Source organism: Rhinatrema bivittatum, chromosome 4 (assembly GCF_901001135.1).
Source record: "Rhinatrema bivittatum chromosome 4, aRhiBiv1.1, whole genome shotgun sequence".
NCBI classification, from domain to species: Eukaryota; Metazoa; Chordata; class Amphibia; order Gymnophiona; family Rhinatrematidae; genus Rhinatrema; species Rhinatrema bivittatum.
The window spans coordinates 365,072,293-365,090,704 of NC_042618.1; the positions used below are offsets into that span (position 1 = coordinate 365,072,293).

At 48.9% G+C, this 18,412-nt stretch overlaps 1 protein-coding gene across 2 annotated transcripts in view; it reads left to right on the forward strand.

Moving 5' to 3' along the window:
* Positions 1-581: 581 nt before the first annotated feature.
* MKRN2 (makorin ring finger protein 2) overlaps positions 582-18,412 on the forward strand; it is an 80,952-nt gene continuing 63,121 nt past the window's right edge. The window contains exons 1-2 of one of the 2 annotated variants that reach the window (XM_029600788.1): positions 582-737; positions 12,602-12,730. In XM_029600788.1, the coding sequence (XP_029456648.1) occupies positions 709-737; positions 12,602-12,730 (158 nt within the window). In that variant the 5' untranslated portion in view covers positions 582-708. Of the gene's footprint in view, positions 738-1,004; positions 1,176-12,601; positions 12,731-18,412 lie in introns of those variants that run through there. The other variant, XM_029600787.1, reaches the window with a different exon arrangement.

Here is an 18,412-nt window from a genome sequence, read left to right on the forward strand (position 1 = left end):
TAAGTAAAAATAAAAAAATAACTGTCTTCCTTAGGCTCTGGACTGAGTTTGATAGTAAACTCTTTTCTCCCCTTTGGGATCCGAGGGTGCCTCTTCCCCTGCTGCCTCTAGAGACCGCTGGGGGGACCCCTTGCAGTAACAAGCGAGGTAACTGTACAACCATGGCTCCCGCTCCAGTTCAGCTAAGCTGGAAAGCTGCACCTTCCCTCCTCTCCTTCCAGCAGAAGTGGAAGCAATAGCTCAATAATTCAGTGTCATCAGACAAAGCATGAACCAGTCCTTGTCGAACACCCCCATGGCAACTATGGAATCAAGTAAATTATTTCTTAAGGAATATGCTGATCAGCCCTGGCTTTCCTCCGCTACATGTATGAACTACAAAAATCATCCATGCATTGGGATAAAGCCAGGACTGGATTATCTGTTCTTTATGACATGGAACCAGTTGACAAAAGCCTAGCTGTAGCGGGCACTAGCAGTGTTTGAGCACAGCAGCGGAAGGCAAAAGTTGAGACAACACTTCCCATTTCCCCAGCCTCGCTCCCGGAGCGGAGGCCATTTAAGGTTGGGCCCCTGCGCGCCGCGGAACTCGCGGCGAGACAGCGCTGGAGTCCGTCCGGCGCTTGTAAACTGCTGCACAGCCTATGACGCAGTGGGGGGGCGGGACCAGCAAGAGACAGGAAAGCGCGCTATAGCGGGGCCAGGAGGATGACCAGCACCAGGCAGGTCACGTGCAGGTGAGTGCCGCGACCCCAGGGAGGTAGGTATGGGACTCTTCTGCGGAGGGGCCCAGAGCTCCTCCCGCCTCGGTGCCGCTCAGCTGGTCCCAGACGTTTCTGTGAAGAGCGTCTGAAGGTTGGAGCGGGGGATGGAGGCACTGACTTTTGCGACTGTGACTCACTCTGTGCCTGTGCCCTTGCACGTGGCTGAACGTCTCACTATGATGTAGTTATGACTGTGACTCTGGCTCTAATTGTGATTGGCTGCGACGCCGTATGGCTGTGACTATTGCTTTGCCTGTGGGCTGGTGGTAGCATCGCCTGTATGTCTGTCTGTTTCTGTAGTTGGGAATATGCCAGTGTGTGTCTGATGGTTTCATCTCGGATACGCTCCAAGGTTGTAGTACAGAGTAGCTTTTATGGAGTCTCTTGCCTGCCTAAATTTGTAAGGAGCTGGTGAGTCAGTTTTCAGTGTTTTTCATCTAGTCTAAAAGCTTGCCAGAAGCTTCTCAGTATGAAAATGTTTGAAACGCATGAAACCATAGCACCGACTTACCCGTTTCTGTGACCTGTAACTAGGAGCCACCCTTGAGCTTTTCTCTAGGATGAATCCTTGAGAGAGAATATTTAATGTATCTGAGTCTGCAGCTTGGGGGTGTTGCTGGTGAGGGTTTATACAGATCTGCTGTACAAAAAGTCCAAAAGTGCTAGATTCAAGTGGCTGAAAATAAGGCAAGATTTTAAAAGCTCAGATATTTGTTTTTCTTCTGCCTGAATCCATCACTGGATGTCTTCCATATTTCTCCTATCACTTATCTAAGAGATTTACTGGAGTTTTGCACATTGAGCTCTGTTGTTAAGTTATTTTAATTTTCTAGTATGAGTTTCACTCATTTAGGTCCTTTGACCTTGACATCTCTGAAAATAGTGGTTTGATGATGGAGTATTTTTTTAAAACATGGCAATTTATATTTTGTAATGCCTAGTTTGAGGCACTCTAGTTTTTTTCATATTGTATATGATTTGAGAGAGAAACATGAAAAGTATTACTTTTGTTTACATCATTAGTATAGCTGGTGTGTTAGAAGGTAATTCAGTGGCTAGAATGTCACTTGAAGCCTTCCACTTTTCAGTCGGTGATTTCTGATTGTTACTGTGCTACACAATAATTGTAAAATGAGTTGATAATTATTTAAAAGACCAAACTTTGGCTTGAGAGCTAAAAAGGCTATGGGGCTTAGCTCACTGTCAGGAACAGCTGTGGTATTTGGAGTTTCATGCATAGCACTTTTTATCCCTTTCCTTTGAGCACTGGCCTGTCAGCTCCTAGGAGAGAATAAGGGTAGTAAATGTGTAACACTGAAAGCTTGAGTGACTGACAGCTACCCAAGCCCCTTGTGCCTTTTAGCTGTCATGGGATGGCATCTTTAAAACAACGATAGCTCATTTTATAATTGTGCAGCACCTGACTGCACAATACGTTTTAAATATGCTATCAGTGACCATGATTTTGAGACATGGTCTGAAATGGAGGGGGGCCATTTTTATCTGCTATCTGGCCAGAAAGGTTAGCCAGATAAAGGCATCCTTCTAACTTTGGCAGGATATTCAGTGGCATAGCTGCAACATTTAATATACTGGATGAGCTTAGTGGCAAAACCAGAATTAGCTAGTTAAGTTATCTGGTTAACTTCAAACATCAGAGTTAGCTGAATAACGTCATTCTGGAATGCCTCTGTTATTCGCCTGAATGCTCTATAATAAGTTAGTTTGATAAGTGGTGGAAAAATTTAAAAGTTTAGTACAGTGGGGTGTGCCACAAGGCTTCTCTTTATCGCTGCTTTTATTTAATATCTACCTGTCCCCTTTGGATGCTCTTATGCGCTCCTTTGGTTTTATTCTATTTATTTACATGGATGATGTACAGATTGTTGTTCCACTGGGTAAGGACCCTCAATAGATCCTTTTTTCCGGCGGAGCGCACTGTAAACGCACATCTAAACACCCCCCCCCCCCCCCCCCGAAACTAATAGCGCCCGCAACATACAAATGCATGTTGTTGGCCCTGTTAGTTATTCCCGTGCGATACAGAAAGTAAAATGTGCAGCCAAGCCGCACTTTTACTTTCAGAAATTAGCTCCTACCCAAAGGTAGGAGTTAATTTCTCTCAGCACCGGGAAAGTGTACAGAAAAGCAGTAAAATCTGCTTTTCTGTACACCCTCCGACTTAATATCATGGCGATATTAAGTCGGAGGTCCCAAAAGTTAAAAATAATCAAAAAGAAAAAAAAAAGAAAATTTTAAATCGGCCCGCGGCTCGCGGGTTGAAAACCGGACGCTCAATTTTGCCGGCGTCCAGTTTCCAAACCCGTGGCTGTCAGAGGGTTTGAGAACAGAAGCTGGCAAAATTGAGCGTCTGCTGTCAAACCCGCTGACAGCGTGTCCCTAGCGCCTCTTTTTACCGCGGGCCCTAATTTGAATAATTTTGTTTTCTGAATCGTGCGCACAGGAGAGCGGGTGCTCGCCCGCGAACTTTACTGTATCGGCCTGCGGGTGAATGAAAGTTGTGAGTAGATGGTTGGGTGAACATTTTCTAGCAGTGAATGTTGGTAAGACAGAGGTATTGCATGTAGGTTCTGCTCAGGATATGTTTCAAGTTGAATTTGAAGGACAGTTAATTATTTCCTAGCGTGTAGCCAGATGGACTCAGAACAAGTGGGTATAGTGTGCTCGTGCTAGCAGTTGGAGACGGATCTGACGTCAGCACGGGTACATATACCCCCACAGGAAGTGAAGCAACTCAGTAATTTCCGTCTCCAAAGCAGTTTGGAGCGCCTGCACGCTCGCTGAGTGTGTTTTCCAAATCTACTTTCTACTTTCTACTTTCCAAATTTCTCAGAAGTCTAGCCCCGCACTCCTGCGGTGATACCCTCGGGTCCCTCCCCCAGTTGAGTTTCCCGGGGTGATTTCCGCAATCCCTCGGAGGTCTACGCCTCGGTCCGGTGGCCGAATCGCGGCAGGGATCTAGCCCCCGAGCGAGAAGGGCTCGGGCCTGGCTGAGAGGCGCCTCGGTCCCGGCGTGGACTTAGCCCCGAGCGAGACGAGTTCGGCGGCTTAGAGGCAGCGGGTGCATTTCCTCAAGCGTAGCGGTGAAGGTATTTCCCCTCTCCCCCCGCAGCCGGAGACCGCCCGGGTTACAGCCGGGAAGCGCCGAGGATCAGGTATGGCGTACATCTCTTACGGTTTGGTCTCCGAGGGACGAGGATCGGCGGCGTTGCCTGCATGTGGCACGCCGTGGTGGTCGCCATTTTGTCTGCCTTGTTCAGGTATTGAGCGCTCATGATAGGCGCCTGTTGATGGGCGAACAACATAGCATATTATTGAGCGCATATTGTATATTATTGAGCGCATATTGCTGACCGCATAGTATTGAGCGCATATTGTATATTATTGAGCGCATATTGCTGATCGCATAGTATTGGGCGCATATTATTGAGCGCATATTATTGAAAGCGTATTATTCTTGAGCGATATTATTGGCAGCATAAGCGCCGGCGCCCTACATTCACAAGACGCGGTGGAACATTTAAACGACCCGGCGTCTCCAGAGGTGGCACCTCCTGATTCCGGCGTGAAAGCTCTCGGCTTCTGCTCAGCATGCCAGCTCAGAGCCACTTAGAGTGAGGAGCCAGACTCCCTTTGTGCCCAATGTGAGGAGGTCGTGGGAGCCTCGGGCCAGGACCAGTCTCAACCGCGGTTTGCCGACAGTTCCCCAGGGGCCACCCCGGACTTACCGGGCCGTCTCGAACAGCCAGGAATCCCGGGGGACCTGGTACCCCGACGGCTAGAGACCGCTTCCATTTCCTGGGTGGATTTATTTAAGGGGATCCATGCCTTTGTACAAATGCAGTCAGCTTCCCGTCCAGGCCCTGCTGCTGCTCCGGCTGACCCTGCCCCTGGACCTTCTCGCCCGTATCGCGGGCACCCGCCTCCGGGCAGTCCAGCTCATGTGGACCCTGATGTCTCGGAGGACGAGTCCGAACCCCCCGAGGAGGGGGAACTTCCCTCGGGGATTGAGCCATATCGAACCATGAGGCGGTTCTTTCCCAAGGAAGATCTCTCCGACCTGGTTTCTCAGTGCCTGACGGAGTTGGCTATTCCAGGCCCCAGTACCATGGAGGCATCTACGCAGAACCCCCTGCTGGAGGGTCTTCGTCCCACAGCCCGCCATGTCCCCTTCCTGCAAGCGGCGCAACAGCTGATCGATTTAGAGTGGAATGTGCCGGAGGCCTCATTCAAAGGGGGTCGGGCCCTATCTGGTATGTACCCCCTGGATCCGGCAATCAAGGATATGCTGGCTTGCCCTAAGGTGGACGCCTTGGTTAGCGCTGTGGTCAAGCGCACTACCATTCCAGTGGAGGGGGGGTGGCCCTCAAGGAGGCTCATGACCAACGCCTGGACGCCATCCTGAAACAAACCTTTGAGGTGGTCGCCCTGTCTTTGCGAATCGCAACCTGCTGCACAGTGGTGACGCATTCCTGTTTGTCACAGGTCAGGAACAATGCTCCGGCAGCGGATATGGAGTCCGCCCTCTCGTTCCTTACGGATGCCGCCTCCGACCTAGTCCGTACGACAGCTAAGGGGGTCTCATCCTCAGTAGCAGCCAGGAGGCAGCTCTGGATACGGAATTGGTCAGCCGATGCTCCTTCGAAGACACGTCTCACTAGAATGCCGTTCAAGGGTTCTCTCCTGTTCGGCAGTGACCTAGATAAACTGGCCAGCACATGGGGAGCCTCTCCAGTACCTCGAATGCCGGAAGACAGGTCCAAGAGGAACCAGCGCGCCTTTCCGAGGCCCTCCAGAGGTAGAAGCTCCCAACGCTTCACTCACTATAGGAGTCGCTACCAGGCACCTCGTCCTCAGGCCAGGAACCAGTCCTTTCGGATCAAGCAGCACAAGAGGGGAGCCGGCTCGGGTTCCGGGCCCGGCCGCGCCTCCCAATGAGAATCAGCCGATCCATCCGGGGGACGGAGCCATAGGGGGCAGGTTAACCCTCTTCTACCCCAGATGGGTCGAGATTACGTCGGACCAGTGGGTCCTCGCCATCATCCGAGAGGGGTATTATCTGGACTTCCATCACATCCCTCCAGACAGGTTTGTGGAATCCCCGTGTCCAATCCACAAGAAGGCAGCATTGGAAGCTACCCTGGCGAGGCTCCTGTCCTTGAAAGCCATAATCCCAGAACCTGCATGGGAAATGGATTCTGGGCACTATTCCATTTATTTCATGGTACCCAAGAAAGAGGGCACTTTCCGGCCCGTATTGGACCTCAAGTCAGTCAACCAATACTTAAGGGTCCCGAGGTTTCACATGGAAACTCTGCGCTCAGTCAAGACTGCAGTACAGCCAGGGGAGTTCCTCACGGCCTTAGACTTGTCAGAAGCCTACCTGCATATCCCAATCCATCAGGATCATCAGCGCTACCTACGCTTCAAGGTTCTGGGATGACACTTCCAATTCCGGGCTTTGCCCTTCGGGTTAGCCATGGCGCCGCGGACCTTCACCAAGGTGATCGTAGTGGTAGCAGCGGCGCTCAGACGGGAAGGAATCCTTGTCCATCCTTACCTAGACGATTGGCTGATCAGGGTGAAATCACGAGAGGAGAGCCATCCGGCAACCAACAGAGTGATCGCTCTTCTGGAAAGCCTGGGATGGGTAGTCAACATAAACGAGTTGCCTACAGCCTTCCCAATCACTGGAATACCTGGGAGTCCAGTTCGACACCCAGGCAGACAAAGTCAGTCTCACCACCAAGAGAAGGTTAAAACTCCAGACGCGTCTCCAGTCCTTGATGGGAGCCAGTCGGCCCATAGCTTGGGATTATCTGCAGGTTCTCAGTCTCATGGCATCCACCCTGGAAGTGGTACCCTGGGCAAGGGCCCATATGAGACCTCTACAACGTTCCCTCCTCTCTTGATGGAGCCCCGCTTCCGGAATTACTCCGTGCATCTCCCTCTACCAGCCAGAGTGCGGACCCAGCTACAGTGGTGGTTGCAGTCCGACCACACGAGCAGGGGGTCGAAGATGTCCTCCCCCACGTGGACTCTGCTCACCACAGATGCCAGCCTGAGCGGATGGGGAGCACACTGCCAAGAGCTCACCGCCCAAGGGCGGTGGAACAGAGAAGAGTCAGGGTGGAACATCAACCGACTAGAGGCACGGGCAGTCCGGTTGGCCTGCCTGCAATTTGCTCACAGATTGAGGAACAGAGCAGTCAGTGATGTCAGACAACACCACCACGGTGGCATACATCAACCGACAGGGCGGAACCAGAAGCCAACAGGTGTCCCTAGAGATAGCCCCGCTGATGGCTTGGGCAGAGGCGAATCTCCAGGACATCTCCGCCGTCCACATTGCCGGAAGGGACAACACCGCGGCAGACTTCCTCAGCAGGGAAAGCCTAAATCTGGGAGAATGGCAGCTGTCCCCCACAGCCTTCCAGATGATTGTGGATCAGTGGGGGACTCCGGACATGGAAGTGCCCAGATACTTCAGCCGCAAGCGAGATCCGTTCTCTCACGGGATCAACGCCCTGGTTCAGCCATGGTCTCCAGGGACCCTGCTATACGCCTTTCCTCCGTGGCCCCTGCTGGGTGCCCTTATACACAAGATTCAGAGGCACAGGGGCCTAGTTCTTCTAGTGGCACCAGACTGGCCAAGAAGACCCTGGTACGCGGACATGAGAAGACTACTGGCAGGGGAGCCTCTTCCCCTGCCTCCTCTCAGGGACCTGCTACGTCAAGGTCCCATCCTACACGAGGATCCGGCTCAATTCTCTCTTACGGTCTGGCCATTGAGAGGGCTAGACTGAAGAAAAGAGGGTACTCGGAGCCGGTGATAGATGCACTCCTCCGAGCTCGCAAGTTTTCCACATCCCTCACCTACATAAGGATCTGGAGAGTATTTGAAACCTGGTGCGACACTCGTGGCACCAATCCACATGCGACCACAATCCCTATTGTTCTGGATTTCCTGCAGGATGGGCTTCAGAAGGGTCTCTCCCTAAGCTCCATCAAAGTTCAGGTGGCTGCACTGTCTTGCTACGGTCCCAGGAGGGATGGCAAGACCATTGCCATGCACCCAGATGTTTCCCGCTTCCTGAAAGGAGTCAAGCACATTCGTCCGCCACTGAAGTGGCCAGTGCCCCTGTGGAACCTCAACATAGTTTTGGATTTCCTCGCGGGATCCACCTTCAGACCCCTCCGGGGCCTGTCTCTCCGTTCTCTAAGTTTGAAGATGGTGTTCTTGCTGGCTGTGTGTTCAGCACGCCGCATCTCGGAGCTACAAGCACTGTCCTGCCGTGATCCCTTTCTTAGAATCACTCCAGAGGCTATCCATCTTCGCACGGTTCCCTCCTTTTTACCTAAAGTAGTCTCACAATTTCACATCAACCAAACGATATCCTTGCCAACTACGGCAGGCTTGAAGAAATCAGAAGAAGGGCGTTTGCTACGCCATCTCGACATCGGCAGATTGCTGCCCAGATACCTGGAAATGACAGAAGCAGTACGAAAGACGGACCATCTGTTCGTCCTTCACAGCGGGAAGAAACAAGGGTAAGCGGCCTCTCGGCCCACCATCGCCCGTTGGATTAAAGAAGTTATCAGAGCGGCCTACGTAGAGGCCGGGAAGTCACCACCTCTACAGGTCAAGGCTCATTCTACCAGAGCCCAAGCAGCATCTTGGGCAGAATCTAGGATGCTGTCGCCCGCAGAAATATGTAAAGCGGCGACGTGGTCCTCCCGCCATACCTTCTCCAGGTTTTATCGTCTGGATGTCCAGGCCAGGGATGACGCAGCATTTGCGAGGGCAGTCCTACGCGGTCCTCAGGCAGCCTCCCGCCCAGTTCGGGAGTAGCTTTTGTACATCCCACTTGTTCTGAGTCCATCTGGCTACACGCTAGGAAATGTTGAGATTACTTACCTGATAATCTCCTTTTCCTTAGTGTAGACAGATGGACTCAGCATCCCGCCCGGCTGCCGGTATACATGGGTTTCACCGATTCAAGGTAAGCCATGTCATTTTCTTACATAAGAGCGTCCCCTCTGCCAGGTGTCGATGCCTTCCGGTTGGGAACGCTGGCTGTCTCCAGCTACTATCAATCGGTCAGGGGAATCCTGTTTCACTATTTCATTGATCGTCAATACACATATATCCATAACAGCTTTTGCAAGGAAGATTACTGAGTTGCTTCACTTCCTGTGGGGGTATATATACCCGTGCTGACGTCAGATCCGTCTCCAACTGCTAGCACGAGCACACTATACCCACTTGTTCAGAGTCCATCTGTCTACACTAAGGAAAAGGAGATTATCAGGTAAGTAATCTCAACATTGCTGGCACTGATGTTAAATCACTTGGGGTCATGCTGATCTCAGAGTGGTCCATGGAAAGCCAAATTAATTCAGTTTTGCGTTCCGCATACAGCAGATTGAGAATGGTGCAACAACTGAAAAATTTCTTAAATTTAAAAGCATAGAAGGCGGTGGTTTATGCACTGGTTATAGCGGTTCGAGATTATTGCAATTTTGTATACTGCGGGCTTCCTGGTTATTTAATTGGGGAGCTCCAAGCAGCAGCAGAAAGAGTCTAGACCTAGGGCAATGGATGCTGTCGACCACAGCCTTCCAGTTGATCGTAAACCGCTGGGGAACACCAGCCATGGATCTTCTTGCAACCCGGTCCAATGCCCGAGTTCCCAAGTTCTTCAGCCGCAGACGAGAACCGCAATCCCAGGGAATCGACGCCCTCGTCCAGACCTGGCCACAGGAAGACCTGCTGTATGCCTTTCCCCCATGACCACTACTGGGCGGGATCATTCGCAAGATAGACCACCACAGGGGGGCTAGTACTTCTAGTGGCCCCGGACTGGCCAAGAAAGCCATAGTACGCAGACATGCGAAGACTTCTGGTGGGGAACCCTCTGCGTCTACATCCACACAGGGACCTGCTCCAGCAAGGACCAATCCTCCATGAAGACCCAACTCGATTCTCTCTTACCATCTGGCCATTGAGAGGACTTGCCTGAAGAAGAGCAGATACTCGGGGGCAGTGATTGACACCTTACTCCGAGCACGCAAGTTTTCCACGTCCCTAACTTACATACGAATGTGGAGAATATTCGAAGCCTGGTGTGAGGACCGCGACATCCTTCCGCGGACAGTCAAAATCCCCATGATCTGGAATTTCTGCAGGACGGCTTGAAGAAGGGGTTGTCCCTCAACTCCATCAAGGTTCAGGTAGCCGCGCTGGCCTGCTTCAGAGCCAAAGTGGACGGCATCAGTCTATCATCCCATTGAGACGTTTCCCGTTTCCTGAGAGGGGTCAAACAAATCCGACCACCACTAAAGTGGCAGGTGCCTCTATGGAATCTCAATCTAGTACTAGACGTCTTGGCGGGAGCTTCCTTCAGACCTACATGTGGTCTGTCACTATGGCTCTTGATCTTGAAGACTGCATTCCTAGTGGAAATATGTTCAGCCCATCGCATCTCCGAACTTCAAGCACTGTCCTGTCGGGAACCATTCCTTAGATTCACACCGGGATCCATACAGCTCCGCACTGTTCTCTCCTTCCTTCCAAAGGTTTCTCATTTCCATCTAAACCAAACCATCTCGCTGCCATCTCCAGACGAGCATAAGGACTCTGAGGACTCACACCTTCTTTGTCATCTGAACATTGGCAGACTCCTAGTCCGATACCTGGAAAGATTGGAATCCGTACGAAAGACGGACTACCTATTCGTACTTCACAGCGGGAAGAAACAAGGGGAAGCGGCCTCGTGGGCAACCATAGCCCGCTGGATCAAAGAAATAATCAAAGCGGCCTACGTAGAGGCAGGAAAGCCTCCACCTCTGCAAGTCAAGGCCCATTCCACAAGGTCCCAGGCATATCCTGGGCAGAAACTAAAATGCTGTCACCCGCCGAGATTTGTCGGGCGGCAACTTGGTCCTCCATCCACACCTTCTCGAGGTTCTACCGCCTGGATGTTCAGGCCTGGGAGGACACAGCATTTGCAAGGGCAGTACTAAGTGGGCCACGGGCAGCCTCCCACCCAGTTTGGGAGTAGCTTTTGTACATCCCATTGGTCCCTAGTCCATCTACAAAATGCTAGGAAATGGAGAAATTACTTACTTGATAATTTCTTTTTCCTTAGTGTAGACAGATGGTCTCAGCATCCTGCCCACGCCTGCCCAAAATCCGGAAACCTCAGGTGACAATCCCCGAGAGCAAGACAAGCACGGGTAAACCAGGTTTTACCTCTAGTTAAGACACCCATAGTTGCCAGGTGTCGGCGTTTTTCCGTTGAGTGCACTGGCGGTCTCCAGTTGGAAATTAGTTCAACCAGTCCAAGTTAATCAAGTTAGCCAAATTAATCAAGTTATTAAAACACACATATATCCACAATTGCTTTTCGAGGAGAATACTGAAGAGCAGAGCTTCCTGCACGGGTATATGTAGGCTGACGTCAGATTGAAATCTGACTCAGTCTCCCAACTGCTATCAGGAGTACATTATACCCATTGGTCCTGAGTCCATCTGTCTACACTAAGGAAAACGAAATTATCAGGTAAGTAATTTCTCCAATCTGTCTTTTTCAATGTCTTTTCCTAAATTATGGAACAGTCTTCCATTGGAAGTTAGAGAAGAAATGGATCTGATGAAATTTCTGCGTAAAGTAAAAACTTGGTTAATGATGATGGAGCTTCCAAATTAATTCTTGGGAAAACCATCTAGGCTTAAGGCGCTGGTGATGCTGGTGTATAATCCCAGAATCAGATAGATATATATGGGGCACAAACATAAATATAGAATTACTGTAATGGGATGGAGGTGGGTATCTTTTTTTAACGCTGCTAGTCTGGATGTTAATTGTTTTAAAATTTCAATTTATTTTATGGTTTTGTATAATTCTCCTGCTGTACATGTACATCACTTTGGAAATTTTATTGAAAAATTGGAAAGCAATTTTTATAAATTAAATAAAGTTAGCAATTAGGTGGATAACTCACAAGTTATCTGGCTAAATGCCATTAAATATGGACCCTGGAATGCCTATCAGAATGGTAAAGTGAATGGCACAGGGGAATAGAATGAGCCCTGAGTGGTATGTTGCAATCTTGAAAAGGGTATGTTGGAGGACTGAAATAGTGCTTCCTCCTTTTTGGGTATGCCATGAGGAAAACAGCAGAAAATGTAATAAAGACAAACAGATATGATCATAGTAAGCAGGCTGTCAAAAATTCCATAAGTTTAAAAATTGATTTTCCATTATCCTGGTAAATTAATAAGCTAAGTGATGTTTTGTTGTGAGACTTAAATATATTTTTGTACTGACTATTAAACCTAGACTGTTATACTGTTACAGATGTCCTCTGAAAGCCCCCCCCCCCAAAAAAAAAAAATGGCCAAATTAAAAGGAATGCTTTAAAAAAAAAATCATTTGTATGTTTCTAGAATTTGCAGGAATTGCATAGGCACGTGTGGTGGTGTGAACAGGAGAAGGGGGATGGGCATGGATTGTGCAAAATGATAGGATTGTTTTCTGTGCTTTTTCTACATGCTTTCTTGTGTTCATAGGAAGAGTTGTATCTAGTCTACAGACTGCTAGTTTTATAAGTTCTAACTCTCGCTCTTTGTGCAGATGTTATATCAACCCTTTCCCAAGCATTCCCTCCTACTTATGACTCAGTCCCATTCTCTACATTGCACCTGATCTCTTCCAAAAAGAGATAGTGGTTACTTGTTGTCACAGTGTAGCATGTTTTCTCTGCATTTCACACCTTAGAACTCATGTTGTGACTTTGCGTTGTCCTCACAGGTATTTTCTGCATGGTGTGTGTCGGGAAGGCAGCAGGTGTTTATTTTCGCATGACCTGCAGGCAAGCAAGCCATCCACGATCTGCAAATTTTACCAGAAGGGCCAGTGTGCTTACGGCACCCGCTGCAGGTGAGGCATCAAAAGTTCCATGGTCTAGGGCAGGGAACTCCTAAAGAAAAGGTACTGATCGAAGAAAGGGACTGTGGAATCAGTAATTCAGGAAGATGTGGGATTAGATGGGCACTGCTTTGGAGGCAATGGGAAGAGTCAGGGAGCAATAATTCAGGATTATATATAATCTCAAAAATACAAACATCAATAAAAAACTAAACTCCAAGGTCTAGTCGACATCCCTCCCTCTCCCCTTACAGAGGGACAGGGAAACCACTAAACCCCATCCCTTCTAGAGAAGGGCTGGGCAAACTATGGCTCGTGGGCCAAACCTGGCCCGATGACAGACTTTTTCTAGCCTTCTTCCTCCTCAATTTGCCCCATTATCTCTGGCCTGTCAGCACCTTGCAACAATGTTATCAACAGTGGCCTGACATTGAGGGCCTTTGTTAAAGACATCAACCTGAGTGTCGGTGGCTGGCAGTGACATCCTCCTCCAGAGGCAGTGTAGGGAAAGAAGCGCGGCCCCATTGTCCGTAAATTAAGAGGAGCAGCAGGGCAAGAAGAAGCAAAGCATCACCCAGCAAGGATCAGCTGTGGCTGAAAGCCAACATAGGCCCATTTGTCTGCCGGCAGACTCCATCCCAATGGTGACCGAAACACAAGGAGAGAAGCTCGAGAGCCCGCTGGTGAACCCTATCTCACCGACGGCCAAAAAACAAGGAGAGAGGCCTGTATGGCTGTTGATGGACCCCATTCTACCTGCAGCTGAAGAAATGAAGCCATGCATCAGCACCACTGGGAAAATTCAGCTGTCTCGTCATCTGTGCAGGCCCCATGGTATTAAAAGCTTGTGAGGGCAGCACTTTCTCTGTGCTGATTGTGTGATGCACAAGATCAGTATGTAGGAAGTGCTACTCCCGCAAATTTTTAATACTGCGGGCCCTGCAGACAGGAGGAACGATGGATCGGCTCCTCCCCAAAAGGCACGTGGTGACGGTGACTGCTGCATCAGAGGAGTAAGAGAGGTTCTGTGGGTGCCTGCTTGGGGGTCTGTGTGTGAATGAATGGGTGCCTGCTTGGGGGTCTGTATGTGTGTGAGAATGAATGGATGCCTGTGTGTGTGAGACAAGGAATGAATGAGTGTCTGCCTAGGAGTCTGTGTGTGGATGTGAGAATGAATGGGAGCTTCCTCTGCCTCAGACAGATCAGTCCACACCAGTGAGTTATGCATTCCTACCAGCAGATGGAGACTGAATAAAGCTGACTCGCTGATGTCACTGTCATATGCCCTGACATCCGCCTGCCAGTATTCTGACTCCAGCAGATGCTGGACATGCATCTCCCTATTGTGGATTGCGTGTGGTAAAAAAAAACAAAACAAAAACAAAAAAGATTGACGCGCTGCTTGAGCTCCTGAGGTGACTCCCATTTGGTCCCTCCCTCAGTTGAGTAATTTAAGTCTGGGAGCTTGACCTGGCATAGACTTTAAAAAAACAAAACAAAACAAAAAAAACTGAGGGGATGCTCGGCTGTGAAGGTCAATAGCCAGTGACCCAATCATGCTCTCAGCCAGGGAGAGCTGAACTCAGGTTAACAAAAAAAAAAAAAGAGTAGGGAAGTTTTTTTATTTTCTGTCGATAAGCAGGCTGAATTAGCCATGCTGTTTGGATGAGTTATTTGGTGCTCTTTGCAGGCTTTTCTCCTTGAAGGCAAAGCTTTGATGTGCTGCACCTGCGCGGCTCATCCCGCACGCAGCATGTCATCTGTCTCCTCAGTGCTTTTTTTTTTTTTTTCGTGCTCAGTTACGGGTCATGTATATTTTTTCTCCTCATCGTGTCTCCTCAGGCTATGATTTTTCTTCTACGTTTTTGCTCAAGCGATTCCACAAAAAGCACTTTTCACTGCTTCTGGGTGATGTTGAAGTCGGGGTTCAAATATTGCCAGTGCAGACATACATCTGTCACTGACAACTACAATTACTGTTACCTTTGCCTTGGCCTGGACCATGACCAGGCATTATGCAGGGACTGCGGCCGTATCTCTCTGAGCGAGGAGGCAGAGAGCAGAGAAGATGTCCCGTCTTTGGGACAAAGAAGAGTCCTGCTCCGACACTTGTGCTCGACTCGTTCCTCACCGGGACTTAAGGTTAAGGCCCACGAGGTTCATCGACGAGCATCTTTCATGGAGCCGCAGGCGAAGCCCAGGTCTAAACATAAAAAAATTGGGTAAGATGGTAGCTTTGGCACTCTCAAAACCCAACTCTGGACCCGTGGATCAGCCCAGAACTGATGCGGGCCCCAGTGCTTGACGGCGCGGGGAAAAGCCTTGGAGTGTCGTCCTAAACAGCCTTCTGGGTCGAGCTCTCATCAGCATCACGACACATCCATGAAGGTGTCGAAGGAGTCATCCCATAAAAGGGACCACTATGCATTGACGCCAGCGTTGAAGCAGGCTCTGGCGTCTTGAGGATTCGACGCACCCAGGACACAAGGCCCATCAATACATTTGAAGCGTTCTAGCATGCTTGAGAGCCTCACGGCGCACATCCCAGTTTCCTTGGCGCATGCGTCATCCAAATGGTTGGGTAAAAGAGAGTCTGATTATTCTCATAAAGGGCAAGAAACCCCAGCACACCAAGAGCCCTCATCCCAAGAAGAAGAGGCGGGAACAGACACAGTCTCCTGCAGGGAAGCAGGTAGACCCTATTTTGGACATCTTGTCACAGCCCCCTTGGGTTTCACCTCCCAAGCTTGGGTCACTTAGTTCCAGGTCAACTTCTTCCCAGGGGGACTGCAGTCTATTCTGGCTTATCAAGTCGTTTCCATCTACAACATTTCATTCTTCAGGAAGAATTATCTCCAAGAGGCAAGACAGCTCTGCCAGAAAAGGGATCCTGGGCCTTAACTCAGCATTCCTCAGCCATTTTGTCTGCAGCTGTACGCCCAAGGGGAAATCATTCTCCGGTGGTCATATGGGAGGAAAGTCAACAGGCCCTCCTGAACCCGCCTCTAATCCAGTCACAACAAGCCATGGATCAGATTTCTACAATCATCCAGAATCTGTTCTCTTCTTGGAAACACTGAGAGGAGAGGATCACCTTGCTGGTGGCTGAAAGGAATCAGTAAGTTTTTGCTTGGGACATTGACATTGACTTTTTTAAAAGTATTGGGGCAAAGTTAACTATTTGGGAATATTATTTAGTGTGTTTGTGTGTTTGTGCCTTTAATAGTCAGTCAGTAAATAAAACAAGTTAGACTGTTTGCATTTTTAAATAGTCAGTCAATAAGGTAGCAGTAGGTAGTGTGTTTATTTTTTAAAAAGTCTGCCTGACTATTAAAGTGTCCTCCAGACTTTTAAAGAGCTAAGTGTTTTATTTAATAAATAACTGAGTGCATTGTATTGAAAAAAAAAAAAAAACCACAAAAAAAAAAAAAAAAAAAAAACCCAACAAAAAAGTAGCCAGAAGCTAGAAATAAGCTAGGAGCAGTATATACCAAAGTAAAAAAGTTGAATATTTCAGCTCAGTTACTCACCTTGGAAAGGTGTTGAGGTAGTGTGATTAGGTTTGAATAGGGAACAACATTTGTTAATCAAGGGAGCTGTGAGTCACTCAGGCTGACTAACTAAAGTTAGACTGTTTGTAATTCCCAACCCTCCCACCCCTCGCCCACCCACCCCAAGCTCATCCCTTAATTTATAGGCAGGTGCCACTTGCACAAAAAAAACCCCAAAAAAAACAAAAAACCCCATCAACAAAAACTTTATTGAGAATTCGATCAGACCCCAGTAGGCCACTACCAGACATATAGTGAATTCACTAATACATTTAAAGGAACTTAGACACATTCCTACTCCCATAGCAACCTAAAACTTAACTAGGAACTGATCAAAATTGAGATGAAGGCAGCAGTCCAGCAGCAAGAGGGGGGCTTCCCAGTCTTTTGCATCGAGTGTCACATGTATGATTTTTTACCCACCGGTGAGAAGTTGTACATGTGCACGCGATGCAAAGAGCTCCTGGCTCTCAGAGAACGAGTCCGATCTCTGGAGGCTAGAGTGGCAGACCTGGAGGAGCTGAGGGAGACAGAGAGGTATATAGATGAGACCTTCAGGGACATAGTAGTCCAGTCCCAACTTCAGACTGGCAGCCCTGGTGCTGCCTTGGAGGAAGAAGGTCTCATAATGGGAGAGCACCAACCAGATGTAGCAGGAAAGGATCCTGTAGCAAGGACCTGCTCTCTAGGTGATGCATTGTCCTTTCGCACTGAGGATATCTCCCCAAGGCCTACTGCCCAGGAGGGAAGGGTTAGGTCGGCCGTCATAGTTGGTGATTCGATTATTAGGAATGTAGATAGCTGGGTGGCTGGTGGGCGTGAGGATCGCCTGGTAACATGCCTACCTGGTGCGAAGGTGGCGGACCTCACGCGTCACCTAGATAGGATTTTAGACAGTGCTGGGGAGGAGCCGGCTGTCGTGGTACACGTGGGCACCAACGACATAGGAAAATGTGGGAGGGAGGTTCTGGAAGCCAAATTTAGGCTCTTAGGTAGAAAGATTAAATCCAGAACCTCCAGGGTAGCATTCTCTGAAATGCTCCCTGTTCCACGCGCAGGTCACCAGAGGCAGGCAGAGCTCCGGAGTCTCAATGCGTGGATGAGACGATGGTGCAAGGAAGAGGGATTCAGTTTTGTTAGGAACTGGGGAACCTTTTGGGGAAGGGGGAGTCTCTTCCGAAGGGATGGGCTCCACCTTAACCAGGATGGAACCAGACTGCTGGCGCTAACCCTTAAAAAGGAGATAGAGCAGCTTTTAAACTAGAACAAAGGGGAAAGCCGACAGTCGCTCAGCAGCGCATGGTTCGGAGAGATGTATCTTTAAAGGATACTAATGATGCACTAGAATTAGGGCATCCCGACAGGTTCCAATAATTAGAAAAGTAGTCCAAATGCCTGTAACTAAAAACTCACCTGAGCTAAAAAATTCTAACTTATCCCTATCAATTAAAAAGCAGAATAAAAATACAATCAAAAAACAAACTTTGAAATGTTTGTATGCTAATGCCAGAAGTCTAAGAAGTAAGATGGGAGAATTAGAATGTATAGCAGTAAATGATGACATAGACTTAATTGGCATCTCAGAGACGTGGTGGAAAGAGGATAACCAATGGGACAGTGCTATACCGGGGTACAAATTATATCGCAATGACAGAGAGGAGCAGTCGGGAGGAGGTGTGGCGCTTTATGTCCGGGATGGCATAGAGTCCAACAGGATAAACATCCTGCATGAGACTAAATACAAAATTGAATCTTTATGGGTAGAAATCCCTTGTGTATCAGGGAAGACTACAGTGATAGGGGTATACTACCGTCCACCTGGTCAAGATGGTGAGATGGACAGTGAAATGCTAAGAGAAATTAGGGAAGCCAACCAAATTGGTAGTGCAGTAATAATGGGAGACTTCAATTACCCCAATATAGACTGGGTAAATGTATCATCGGGTCACGCTAGAGAGATAACGTTCCTGGATGGAATAAATGATAGCTTTATGGAGCAAATGGTTCAGGAACCGACGAGAGAGGGAGCAATTTTAGATCTAATTCTCAGTGGAGCACAGGACTTGGTGAGAGAGGTAACGGTGGTGGGGCCGCTTGGCAATAGTGATCATAATATGATCAGATTTGATTTAATGACTGGAAA